Below are 14,460 nucleotides of genomic sequence, written 5' to 3' on the forward strand. Positions count from 1 at the left end.
GCGGGTGCAGGACACCTGGAAGCCCTTATCCCTAGGGAATTTCAGCATCACCTCCTCACCCTCACTCCGTGAGTGGCTTCCCACAAAGAGGTTCCCAGCGACTTTTGTCTCACCTAATCCATCCCCAAAACTCAACCAAAATCATCTCTTTAAAACACAGACTTAAGGCGGATGGTGGTGATGGCTGCACAACAATATAAATGTACTTAATATACTTCAACTGAACTGAACACTTAAAATGACTAAAATGGTAGATTTTGTTATAGGTCTTTTGCCATAATTAAAACACACACACACACACACACACACACAACCTAGCTGTTTCCCTCCCTAACTCTGCAATAGTTTACTCTTGCATAACTCTTAACCACAGCCTAGAAAAGTGCAGTATTTTCTCACTTGATCAATGCCTCTTATTCTCATACCTCTGTTTCACATTCCCTATTCAGAGTCCCTTATATTCGCCAGGCCTCCTCCTATCACAGAGCTGTTCACAAATGCAGTTCTTATGCCAAGAACACATTTTCTTCCTCTATTAGCTTTCCATAATTCTTCAAAGCTCAGTTCAAACATCACTTCAGTGGCTCTCCAGCTAGGTAAAATATTCCTACTTAAAGTTCTCTTTAACAGACATACAAATACTTAAAAAGAGTTGTCATTTTTCACTTCTTTCTGTGATCACTTGATGAACGCCTCTCCCCTCTCTAAACCATAAGCTTCCATGAGGGCAAAGGCCCTGTGTTTGGCACACTGTTGTTCAGTCACTAAGTCAGGTCTGACTCTGCAACCCTATGGACTGCAGCACGCCAGGCTTCCCTGTCCTTCACTATCTTCTAGAGTTTTCTCAAACTCACGTCCATTGAGTTGGTGACACTATTCTACCATCTCATCCTCTGTTGCCCGCTTCTACTCCTGTCCTCAGTCGTTCCCAGCATTACGGTGTCTGCACTCAAATATCTGTACAATGAATAAATGATTTCTAAGACTCACATGCAATTCCATCAGGGCGACACTAGGAGGCACCTTTGCTACATTTGCACTCAAGTAATTTTGATCATCAACAGTACAAATTTTGATAAGCAAACTTCTCTCCCAAAAAGCTAGAAGAAAAATGGCAATAAATACTATAATTTAATTTTACTACGGGCCAACAATAATTACCATGCAACAAGTTAAACTTTAAAAACAAAAGCTAGAACTTAATTTCTTATATTTTTTCCCCTATGTGCCAGAATAAAGACAGGTAAAGTGATACTAACAAAGCATTTCTTTTAGCTTAAATATTCAAATTTAAAGGATATTATCTTTTTAATGCTGTACACCTTAAACTTAATATACAGTACTGGATGTCAGTTAAATCTCAATAAAGGTATTTGAGGTGAAAATATGTGATCGAAAAATAAAATCAAGAGAAAAAGCAGAACTGATTTTGTCATTACTGAAACAATATAATCTCTCCCATAGACTTTTTGTATGAAAAGATCCATTTATTTCCACGTATTTGTTTACAAAATTGTTAATGCAATTGTCATAGGACATTACCATAACAATTGTATTTTATCTCCTACATGGTGTTTGCACTGGCCGAGTGGATCTTTCCCAGAAACTGTGATTATTTCTTCCCTTTTTATTTTCTTTTTTTTAATTTCTTCCCTTTTTAAAACAACAGTAGCAAACCCTCTCTTGGGTTTCAACTCTAGCTACAGCCCCATCTCTCCTTCCCAAACTCCTAGGAAGAGTGTCTAAAACTTGTTATATCAAAATTTCTTCTTCTTGCTCTTTCTTGAACCAACTCCAGTCACAACTGGAGTTATCCAACCAAAAGCTACTTTGTCAAGGTCACCAATGACTTTCACATCACCTCTCAAGTCTGCTTTACCTGAGCTTTCAACAGTATTTGAAATTTCTCTTAGCTTTTAGGACACTCTCCTGGGCTATCCTGTACTTTACTGGTGGCTCTTTCTGTTCTGTCTTACCTCATTCCTCCATTCATGCCCCTACCTCTTAACAGGGAGAGCATCTCAGGCCTCAGTCACTGGACCTTCCCCTCCCCTTTCCTACCTACACTCAATCCCTTGATTCAGCCACAAACTGATGTCTTTAGCCTAGCTCTCACTAACTGATTCTCATAACCAGAAGCCAAATGGATATCACCGCTACAGTATCTGATAAGCACCTTGAAGGTAACTTGTCCGAAGCTGAACTCCTGACTGCCCCCACTCTGCTCTTTGCTCCATCGGTTAATGGCAAATCTTCCTCTCAAGTTCCTCAGTTAAAAAAAAAAAAAAAATCATAAAAAGGACACTCCGGATTGTTGTTCCTTCTACCTGAATTCTCATGCCCCAGTCTCCCATAGGCCTCCATGCCCTCATCTCTTCACGCAGTGTCATCTCTTCAGACCTCCTCTGACCATTCCATTTAAAATTATGACTCCCACCTCCCAGTGTTTCCTGCCTTATTTTCCATGTCAGCACTTTTCACTATATACCACAATATATATGCTACTTATTTATATTAGTTTATCATGTTTCCCCCTACTAGAAAGTAAGATCCGTAGAGGTCAAGAAATCTTCACTGGTTTCCTTCACTGCAGAATCCTCAAAACCTAGAGCAGTACCTGTAACATAGTATGCATTTAGTAAATACTTGGTGAATGAATAAACAATCATGAAGAAGTGGGGACTCTGTGTGTGGTTTTAGAATATTTGCACATACTGATACTTTTTAAGAAGTAGAGCTTAATTCCCCTCCACTTAAGGGTAGGAGAGATTGAGTGACTCACTGCTAACCAAAAAAAAAAAAAAAATGGAGGAGGTGATAAAATGTCACTTGTTTATGACACTAGATCATAAAAGTACATTGTGGCCACTACCCTGTTCTCTCTCAGATCACTCGCTCCAAGAAGGCCAGCCGCCATGGAATGAAGATGCATCAAACACCCTACAGAGGAGCCCCCTGGGCAAGGAATGGAGGCCTCCTGGCAACAGCCATGTGAGTAGGTTGTCCTAGAAGTGAATGCCCCGCCCTATTCAAGCTTTCAGAACAAAGTCACACTGGACAGTTTGACTGCAACCACTCGAGAGACCCTGAGCCAAAACCACCTCGTTAAGCCATTCCCAGGTTCCTAAGCCACAGAAACCATGTGAGATGATAAATGTTTTGAACTGTTAGGTTTGGGAATATTTTGTTAAGACAGCAATAGATTCTTAATACAGCGGAATTTTAATAGCCTAGTATAATCACTTGGGGAAGAAATTTGGTATTACATAATGCTAAAAGATATACATATCTTTATACATCTTGGACTGAGCTTTCCAAGTGATATGCCTTGGATGGTTTAAGTATGACCATGGTCAGCAGGGTGGGTCCTGAGTGGCTAGAACCTTTAGGTCAGTTGCCCACAGCCTTGAGTAGCCTTCCCTGTTTATTCTAAGATATTATCTTATTATTTGTGTGTCGTGGTATTTTAAAAGTTGGTGAGTAATGTAATGTAACCCAGCAATTCCATTTCTAGTTATGTGTCTTAAAGAAATCTCACAGATGTACACAAGAAGGTATTTATTGCAACATTTTTGATAATAGCAAATGTGTGCATATAACCTAAATGTCCACCAATCAGGGCACAGAGAGAAAAAAAATATAGTTTCATATTGGAACTGAATGTACAGCAGTTGATGCATGAACTAGAACCACATAAACATGGATAAATCTAAAAACAATACACAGTGAAAAAATAGCTAGTTGGAAAAGCTGTTTTGAATACACTGGAAAGCTAACCAAGTATCAACAATTTTAACATTATCATGCATTCTCAGAACTAGAAGAAGTCCAGTTTTATATTCTCTAGCTTCCGAGCCAATGTAGACATCTATGTCAATCACCCAAGCGCTTCTAGTGAAGGAAAGGCTCACTATAGTTCACAAAATAATGTTTATTATTTTTTTATCATCTGCAATAATTCTGTTTTACTGAGCTAAAATATGGTTCTCCCTTTTATAGCTCCTCACGCCTTTTTTCTTTTTGAGAATGCTCACCTGTTGCTGTCATTTTTGCATGCTGCTTTTTGAAACATTCGGTACGTGGAATGTACCAGGCCCCCTGCCCCGCCTGGCTGAGCCGCACAGCCTGTGGGATGTCAGTTCCCCAACCAGAGACTGAACCCAGGCCACGGCAGTGAAAGCCCAGAATCCTAACCACTAGGCCACCAGGGAACTCTCCACACTTTTTTTAGATCAGGTTAATTTCTCTTCTAGATGACAAAACTTCACAAATACTAATCCAGCTATTAGTGTCCTCAGTATTTTGATTCCAGGCTATATTCTGCCCAATTATTCTGTTTAAGTTTAGGAGAGTGGCAGCATCATCAGGTGGAAAGAGTGGAAAAAAATGTTTACTTATGGCTGCATCAGGTCTTACTCACACTCGCAGGCTTAGTTGCCCTACGGCATGAAGGATCTCAGTTCTCTGACCAGGGACTGAACCTGTGTCCCCTGCACTGAAAGGCAGATTCTCAATCACAGGACCACCAGGGAAGGTCCAAACTTAATACCTGTAAGTCAAACAAAGCTGTACGCTTGATCAGTTGACTAATCTGGAAAGGCAGTTTTTTAACTGATAAGTAGGACAGTCTACTATTCTAAGACTATACTAACTTTTTATGGCTAAACTACACCTAGGGGTTTCCCAGGTAGCTCAGTGGTAAAGAATCCTTCTGCCAATGCAGGAGACATGGGTTTGATCCCTGGGTCAGGAAGACACCTTGGACAAGGAAATGGAAGTAGAAGGAAACCTACTCCAGTTTTCTGCCTGGAAAATCCCATGGACAGAGGAGCCTGGAGGGCTACAGTCTATGGAGTTGCCAAGAACTGTACATGAACAAGCGACTGAGTATGCATGCACTTAACACCGCAGAATTACCTTATGCTCATTAGCAATCAACGGAAAAGAAGCAGAACAAAAACCCTAGTTCTCTCTCAAATGAAATGCTATGAAAGCAGATAATCTCCCAAAGCATATTATGAGCTTAAACCTAGCACTTTTTATTTACTTTTACTGAATTTCATATTATTACTGCCAGCCTATTTAAAAAAAAAACCTCATCTGGAGACCATTTCAAATGTATAAAGTGATAAAAATAAAAACATGACAAAGAACCCCCATCTTTACTCAGATTCATTATTGCTGACATTTTGCCCCATTTGCTTGTTTTCGATCTACGTATGTATAAAGATTCTGTGCATGTAACCTTGCAACAAAAGTGTTTTAAACAATGGTCTTTTATCCCTAAATAGTTCAAAGTGTATTTTCTAAGAATAAGGATGCTGCAGCTATCAGCTTCATAAATTTATATTAATATAATATATACCTAATATACCACCTACCATTCATATTCTGAATTATTAGATGGCCTAATAATATCCTTTATAGAATCCAGTTGAGGAGCCGGAATAGCACTTACTTAGAATGTTTCTTTAGCCTCCTTTATCTAGATTGCAGCTATGCATTCTTGACCAGGGTACTACCTAGGGGATGTGTGTATCACACGTCTGGAGGCATACAATGTCCTCATTAGTGATGGTAATTGTCATCATCCAATGTATTGCCTGATTTCTCTACTCTCTAATTACTATTTTTTCTCTCTGGCAACTAAAAATAGTTATTAACAATGCTAATAATATTCTGTTGCTTATGTACTTCTGAATATGCATAATACACAAAACTGAGAACTACACATATTATTTCTTTCTCTAGATGGTTAACAAATGTTGAAACTAAGCTACATAAGGGGAAAAAAATCACATCACTCAAGATCTCTTCAAATACACACTAATCTGTTAATTTTGTACTGATCAATACATCCTGCAAAAAAACCCATCTAATGGTATTATTCAGCCTCCACCTCCCCAACTTTGTTGCTGTTCAGTTGCCAGTCGTATTCCACTCTTTGTGACCCTACCGACTGCAGAAAGCCAGGCCTCTCTGTCCCTCACCATCTCCCGAAGTTTGCCCAATTTCATGTCCATTGCATAGGTGAAGCCATCCAGCAATCTCGTCCTCTGACACCCCCTTTTCCTTCTGCCCTCAATCTTTCCCAGCATCAAGGACTTTTCCAATGAGTCGGCTATTCGCATCAGATGACCAAAATACTGGAGCTTCAGCTTTAGCATCAGTCCTTCCAACGAATGTTCAGGGTTAATTTCCCTGAAGGTTGACTGATTTGATCTCCCTGCTGTCCAAGGGACTTTCAGGAGTCCTCAAGCACCACAGTTTGAAGGCATCAACTCTTTGGCATTCTGCCTTCTTTATGGTCCAGCTCTCACAACCGTACGTGACCACTGGGAAGACCATACGAACCTTTCTCTGCAAAGTAATGTCTCTGCTTTTCAACACACTGTCTAGGTTTGTCATAGCTTTCCTGCCAAGAAGCAATCGTCTTCTGATTTCACAGCTGCAGTCACCATCCGCAGTGATCTTAGACCCCAAGTAAAGGAAATCTGTCACTGCTTCTACCTTTTCACCCTCTATTTGCCATGAAGTAATGGGGCCGGATGCCATGATCTTAGTTTTTTTAATATTTAATTTTAAGCCAGCTTTTTCACTCTCCTCCTTCACCCTCAAGAGGCTCTTTAGTTCCTCTTCACTTTCTGCCATTTCCCCACCCTTACACCATCCCAATAAAAACCAACAGAGTATGTAATAGAGAAACTTGACTTAGTAGCAGTACATAAAAGAAATATCTAGAGATCTGAGCTTAATAAGCCAACTAATGTGAAAAGATTACTAAAAACTAATGACAGTCATGATTCTAAAACTCCATTATTACAAGTACAATGCTCAGGGCGCAGGAACTACATATTTCCACTGTACTTCAAACTGATCAGACCACATCTTGCAGTGTCCTCAATTCTGGAATCACATTTATTGAGGGGAACATCCAGAGGGATAGGACAAGACTAATGAAAGCTCTGAAATTAGCCTAGAGAAACATGCTAGCCAATTCTAAATAGGTAAATGACTGTCATTATGCAAAAAGAAAAGGTAAGTACGCTGCCCTGTCTGAAAGCTTCATGGAGACAGATTTTAACTCATAGTACTGTCTAACAATGCAATAATTTGTACTTAAAAACATAAAGTAAAGATTACTGAAGATATTCATGTGTGCTGAATTACTTATCTGAATTACTCCTGCACTGTGTCTGAACAGAGCAGGAATGGTAGAAACAGGAACACCAGTTGGTTTTTCTGCTCTTTTTGCTGCTCCTTCACCTGCTCCTTCTCCTCCTCTCTATAATCACTTCAGGGTTTCAAGGCTTATGTGAAAAGCAAGGCACACACACACTTCACTTATACCAGATAAACTGACATCTGCTTTTCTAAACTGAAGTTCACCTTACTTTTGACCCTGGAATGAAACCTTGCCCTCAGTCCATGCTGAGTTCCCCACAAAACCCCCCTCTATTCTGCAGTAATGTTAATTCCTTGCCTCCCATGCCCCCGGGAGCTCACTAATGCTACAAATGGCAATAGTTAACTTGAAATTTACCATCTACCTGAAAAGCAAATAGAAGCTATCACTCCCCCCCCCACCTTTTTTCCTTGCTAACAATTGGAGGGTCAATTATATCACATATATACTATGAGTGAATGGCCTGGGTAACTAAGACAAAAATCTATAAAATAGGTGAAGTGCTTAGAAACTGCTACAGGCCCTCTAAATGGCACCCTGGCCTCCAATGTTATTACCCTATAATTTTAGCCATTATGATCCTTTAAAAACAAGCTGGATTCATGTCACTGCCCTACTTCAGTAAACAACAATAATAACAACAACATTTACAGAGCATTTACTATGTGCTAGTCACTATTTTAAGCACTTTGCATGTGTTAATAAGTTACCCAATACCCACAACAGTATGAAGCTGGCCCCACTTTACAGCTGAAAAAATTGTCACAATACATTAAGTAATTTGCCCAAGTCTGTACAGTAAATGACAACACTGGGATTGGAACCTAGGAACTGTGGCTCGACAGTCTACCTCTTAACCACTGGGGTTAGTTTCCTCTCCTACTCTTCAATCCCTTCCCAAAATCATTTAAAATAAAATAGCTTATTGTGCTCTAAAAAGCCTGGCAGGATTTAGTCCTTGCCTACCACCCATGATGTCTTCATCACACTTCTTACCTTAGTCTGTACCACCCTTCTTAATCAGGCAAGCGTCCTCATCTCCACCTTCATCTTAAAATCTCTACCTTCTCTCTCTCACTAAAGATGGGGAATCCTTTCCTTCCCGCATTAGGGTTCTTTGCATACAAACAACAATTTCCAGCTCAGGTTAACTTAGGTCAGGGTACTTCCAAACAATTAGGCAGGAAAATCTAATCACCTCAATGAGCACTGCCAAAGGAGGTCAATTATCACCTGGATGTATTCATTCCAACCAGGTTTCTTGGTTTTTAATTTTGATTCTTACTGGATTCACAATTCAAAATCATGGAACAGGGAATCTAACTGATCCAGCTGGGGTCATACGCCTGACCATTTATATTTTACTAAAGGACCCTGAATAGGAATGTCTAGACTAAGACTGCACAGAGTAGGGGAGATACAGTTTCCCAAAAGGGAGTCAGGACATTATTTAGTAGGAAAAAAGAATATGTGCTAAACAACCCCCACCATTCCTCCCAAATCAAATGTCCACCAATTGCCTAATGGCCTCTGCAAAGGTTATGCCTTTTCTTTGACTTGGCCCCTTTTCCTCCTTCAGGTCTAATTCAAATACCACTTTTTAAAAGAATCTTCCTTAATCATCCTCTACAAAGTACCCTTCTCCTGGCCACCACCTATCCCTCCCACCAACTACAGGCATATCATATTGCTTAATTCCTTTTTGATGCTTTTTAAAAGAATTTTCTCATTTGTTTGCTTATTATCAATTCTCCCCATTAGATTACAGGGTTCATGAAGGTTGGGACTACATGTATTTGATCAAATACCAAAGACGAACAAGCAACAGTAGCACAATCTTTTAAAAAATGCAAATAAGATAATATTACTCTTTAGCGTAATATCCTTCAATGTTTCCCAGTAACCTTAGTCTAGAACAAAAATATCTGATGTTTACATTTGCCTCAATTAACTCCCAACTTCTGATAATTCCTAGAACATGCCAAGCTCTTTCCCAATTCAGGATCCATGCCTAGAATATTCTTCAACAGGTTCTTCACAATACCTGATTCTCAGCCATCACATCTCAGCTAAAATAACACTTCCTAAAAGGAACATTTCCATCACACTACCTAAGATAGATTTTTCCCTTCTAAATTATTCTTTATCACAGGACCCCTGTGATTTTTCTTTCTTTCATATTTCCTAATCTGTAATGATTTCATGTACAAATCAGTCCAGTTCAGTTGCTCAGTCATGTCCAACTCCTTGTGACCCCATGGACTGCAGCATGCTAGGCTTCCCTGTCCATCACCAACTCCCAAAGCTTACACAAACTCATGTCTATTAAGTCGGTGATACCATCCAACCATCTCATCCTCTGTTGTTCCCTTCTCCTCCCGCCTTCAGTCTTTCCCAGCATCAGTGTCTTCTCCAATGAGCCAGTTCTTCACATCAGGTGGCCAAAGTACTGCATTTTCAGCTTCAGCATCAGTCGTTCCAATGAATATTCAGGACTGATTTCCTTTAGGATGGACTGGTTGGATTTCCTTGCAGTCCAAGGGACTCTCCAGAGTCTTCTCCAACACCACAGTTCAAAAGCATCAACTCTTCGGCATTCAGCTTTCTTTATAGTCCAACTCTCAACATCAATACATGACTACTGGAAAAACCATAGCTTTTAACTAGGCAGACCTTTGTTGGCAAAGTAATGTCTCTGCTTTTTAATACTCTGTCTAGGTTGGTCATAGCTTTTCTTCCAAGGAGCAAGCGTGTTTTATTTTTTATTTTTTTTTAAATATTTTATTTATTTATCTGACTGCACCGGGTCTTAGTTGTGGCATGTGGGATCTTATAGTTGTGGCATGTGGGACCTAGTTCCCTGACCAGGGATCAAACCCTGGTTCCCTGTAATGGGAGCACAGAGTCTCAGCCACTGGACCACCAGGGAAGTCCCACGTGTTTTAATTTCATGGCTGCAGTCACTATCTGCAGTGATTTTGGAGTCCAAAAAAAAAAAAGCTTCTCACTGTTTACAGTATAGTGTACAAGCTTACCTTTTACAATGTACACGCTTACCTTTTAAAATGTATAATTGTACCTTTTACAATGTACAAGCTTACCTTTTAAAAAAACTGAAATATAATTGACCTGCAATATTATACTAGGTTCAGGACAGGTTTACTTCTTTATCACCCATCTCCCCAACTATTTATTCTTGCTCCCTGAGGGCAGAGTGTATCTGTATCATCACTCCAAACCTAATACAGTACCCGGAACCAAGTCAGTGCTCAAGTGTCTTTAGAGGAAGAAGGAGAGAAGAAAAAAAGTGGTGTTTTCTAAGAGAAATTTTCTTTAGAAGAAAACTTAACTAGTACATCCAAAGTAAGATATTTCTATAGTTACAACCCTCTAGCCTTCCTTCCAAAACAAGATGGAACAAAAAATAAGTATGTCAATTCTGTCACAATTTACTTTGCTAGCTAATGAAAAAGAAAAAAGAGCTTTGAAGGCTCTTAAGAGAAATTTGAAGGCTGAAGTAAGAAAGGACATTTAGAAATAGTTTTAAGGCTAACATCAAGCCTGGGCATATATTTACTTCCTTAGGAATAAATGGAAACTATCAGAACATTGAACACAACTCAGGATCAAAGAGCAAATGGCACTGAAATCCATACTTTAACCTTCCCCTCAATTAGGTTTTCAATCATTTACTACAGTATCATATTTACATACTCAGTATGTGTCAATGAGGGTTTAACTTTCAGTCTTGTCTTTTATTTTACCACCGTATGCTGCAGAACATCCAAGATGGTTTCACCAAACAGAAGTCCTACTTACCAAGTGCTCTGGCTACTGCCAGAAAGGGAATCTGGTCAATGACTGTGCTCCTCCTCACAGGTCCGTTGTGAGTGAGCCGAGGTCGTTTCCAAACCACACGGTTCACCCCAGACTTGTTCATCACGCTGAAAGACAAGAGTTCACAGAAACACACTAAGGGATCACAATATACCAACTCAAGTAGCTTCACAGGTTAAATAACTGTTACAATCAGATTATATTACCACAAAAATAATGACTTATCTGCTTTAGACACGAAGACGCATAAACCAAAGTTCCTGTTTATAAGGCAAAGACAAAATAGGGTAGATGAAGATGAGAATTTGGAGATTATTTAGGGAGCACAGAGGAACAGAAATGAGTAAATAGCATATATATAAAAGCAAGATAATTTGATAACTGAGAAAACTGAGGGGAGGAAGAAGTGGTTATAAAAGAAGAGGGAATACATAAAAGAAGTTGAAAAGGTGTATAGTTTCTGAAGGATTTAAGGGTACTGAAAACAGAACTTCAGCTTTAGTATTTTTGATCTGAGGAATTAATAAGAAATGCCTCACTATAAATACCTATGTATTTAGATATTTCTGTATTTAGAAAGGTGAGACTAGACCTTGGAAACAGATCAGCTACAGCGAGAGAGATCTGGAAGTTAGAGAACAAGAAAACCCTCCTAGAAATTTGGTGGAGGAGCAAGAGAAATCTGTAATTAATACACAGAGTAGTTAGTACACTCCAGGGTGCCTAACATATTGAAATATGATCAAATATTTCAGCAAAAAAGTAATACTAAAAACACAGTAGGTCTCTCAACCTATGCCCGAATGACTGAAATGGGAAACTGGCCCTTAAATCAATTTAACCATAATCTGCCTGGAATTAAAAAAATAAATAAATAAAAGAAAAATGTTTCCTTAGAAGGTTTAAAATAGTTGAGGGGAAGAGTGGCAAAGAGCATTTCCAAGAAACAAATATTAGCCTACCTGATGTCAGGTTTACCTGACGGATAGATACATGCATAAGACCAGATTCCTGACTCTCAATGATAGATGACATTAAGGTTATCAAATTAAGTCTTTACACCCAGGTCCCACGTGTACACTGAAAGCCTCTGATTATAGTCTGAAATTTCATTTCATCTACGGCAGGTCGGCTGACAATCATCTATGGGCTTCTTGTCAGTTACTCTTCTTGTTAATGAGTACTATGACATCCTGATGTATACGTGAGTCTCTTAATAGTTAACTATGCTGACTGTGAGTAGCATGACTCTGTCCCCCTAAACTTGATGAACTCAGAAATTACTGGCTTCCAGACACACAAAGCAGAAATCGGACAGATAATGGTGACCATCTCCACAGGAACGTTGCTGAGAATCTCTGTGGATGTCAACAGCCGGTTCACCTCCATCACGGCTTTTCTACTGCTCTAACTTCAAAGGAATGAAGGTACTAGAGAGAAGAGATAACAAACGGAATAAAAGTTCTAGCAGAAACAAAGGCATAAATATTTATAAATGAGAAAAAAATCTTCCTCTGAGCCCAGAGAAACATGAATATAGCAGAAGGAGAACAGCCTCAACCATCTTTCTAAAGCAGAAAACAAGCCTCATGAGACAAGGGCAGGCCAGGGGGCTTAAGCAGCGCTGTCTCACCAGACCTCCTGCCCTGATGGAAACGTTTACTCCTCACATTCTAACATGTAGCAGCCACCAGCCATGCCCAGCTACCGAGCTCTGTCATCGTGGCCAGGGCAAATGAGGAACTGAATTTTTAATTTAACTTTAATAAATTTATATTTAAGTTCAAACAGCCACATGGGGCTACAATAACCAGACAGAACAGGAGGCGAATGAAACAAGTGAAGAACATGGTAGAAAATTTGCTCAATGTTAACACAGAAGAGAAACATCAAGAGAGTTGCTCATTTACTCTCCCTTTTGAGAATTAATTTGTAATGCTGAAAGCAACATTGTTCCAGATCATAGTAAGAGTCAGCAAAGGTGGTTACCTTTTTTTTTTTTTTGAGGCTGGAATTGCTTTTATTGGGGCGAGTGCGGCAGGCCCACCCTGGTCAGGTGAGTGTTCCGCCCTCGGAGGCGGAGAAGCCGGGCGCCTCCACGCGCCACCTCCCCGGGCGAGGGGAACACTCAGTCCGAGGGCGGAGGCGGGGGCGGAGCCACCAGGGCCCCGGGGCGACGGAGCAGGAGCGGGCGGCACCCGCTGGACCGCCCCGGCGGCGTCCCGGCCCACTGGGGGCTCCCAGGTGCCCCGCAGGCCTCGGGGGCGGCGGGGGGGGGGGGGGGGGGGGGGGGCAGAAGCCTACGGGGGCCCCGCCGCAGCTGGCTGGCACACCTGAGCGCTGGGCAGTGGCGAGCCTTTCATCAGGAGGGTCTGTCTCCCACCCCAGGTCTGCATCCTTGGGGCCTGGGTGCGAACAGGCACACAGCGGGCATTTACTAGGGAGCTGAGGCTGGAGGGCTGAAGCCAGAGGCCTGGGCCGGCTGGGTCTGCTCGGGGACCTCGCCCTCCCGAGGGGAAGGGGCTTCCCGAGCAGCCCAGGGAACTAGGGACTCGCAGCCGCCCCCGCAAAGAGAGCGGGTCGGTCCTGGAGACAGAGGCCCTGCTCCTGGGGGCTCCGTTCGCTGCCCCAGCAGGTCGGGCTGGGGCGGAGGGTGGGTGGGGCTGATCTACGGGGCTGGGGGAACCTCGCCCAGACGGAAACCCCTGGGGAGACGGAGGGCTGAGTTGGGGGGCGGTAACTTTTTATTTTATGCTTTCTTCAAAGCTGACCATCAAAAGCAAACAGTAAAGACTAAATCTACCATTCATGGTAGATTCACTTCCCCTGGCAGTCCAGTGGTTAAGACTCTGCTCTTCCAACGCAGAGATCCCTAGTCAGGCATCTAAGATCCCCCAGGCTGTGTGGCGTGACCAGGAAAAAAAAAAAAAAAAAGAGAGAGACAAAAAGTGTCTGTTGCTGTCCAAATCTTTGCTAATATACCATTCACAAGAATCTATGAAACACAAGAGTTACGGGGAAAGAGATGCCAACATTCTGCCTTCCTAAACAGCTTATGCCCTATAGCTCTTTCCTAAACCTGCTCCCTAAAAAGTAAGGCTTGCATGCGTGCCATGCTCAATGGCTTCAGTCATGTCCAACTCTGCAACCCTATAGACTGTAGCCCGCCAGGCTCCTCTGTCCATGGGATTCTCCAGGCAAGAATACTGGAGTAGGTTGCCATGGCCTCCTCCAGGGGAACTTTCAGACCCAGGGATCAAACCTGTGGCTCCTGCATTGTAGGCAGGTTCTCTACCACTGAGCCACCAGGGAATCCCCATTAAGTAATTACAGGAGCTACCCACATTGCTTTCAAGATAACACTCCTAGGAGCTCTCTTGACACGTAATATTCAAAGTTATTACGGTCTCTGTGTAGAAACACCAACAGAGGAACAA

The 14,460-nt window shown here is 41.4% G+C and overlaps 1 protein-coding gene across 3 annotated transcripts in view; it reads right to left on the reverse strand.

Annotated features, from left to right (window-relative positions):
- PPM1D (protein phosphatase, Mg2+/Mn2+ dependent 1D) overlaps window positions 1-14,460 on the reverse strand; it is a 57,190-nt gene that overhangs the window by 18,654 nt on the left and 24,076 nt on the right. For all 3 annotated transcript variants that reach the window (XM_043902900.1, XM_043902902.1, XM_043902903.1), the window contains exon 3: window positions 11,006-11,130. In XM_043902900.1, the coding sequence (XP_043758835.1) occupies window positions 11,006-11,130 (125 nt within the window). The remainder of the gene's footprint in view (window positions 1-11,005; window positions 11,131-14,460) is intronic.

This window comes from Cervus elaphus, chromosome 5 (genome assembly GCF_910594005.1).
Source record: "Cervus elaphus chromosome 5, mCerEla1.1, whole genome shotgun sequence".
Taxonomy (NCBI): domain Eukaryota; kingdom Metazoa; phylum Chordata; class Mammalia; order Artiodactyla; family Cervidae; genus Cervus; species Cervus elaphus.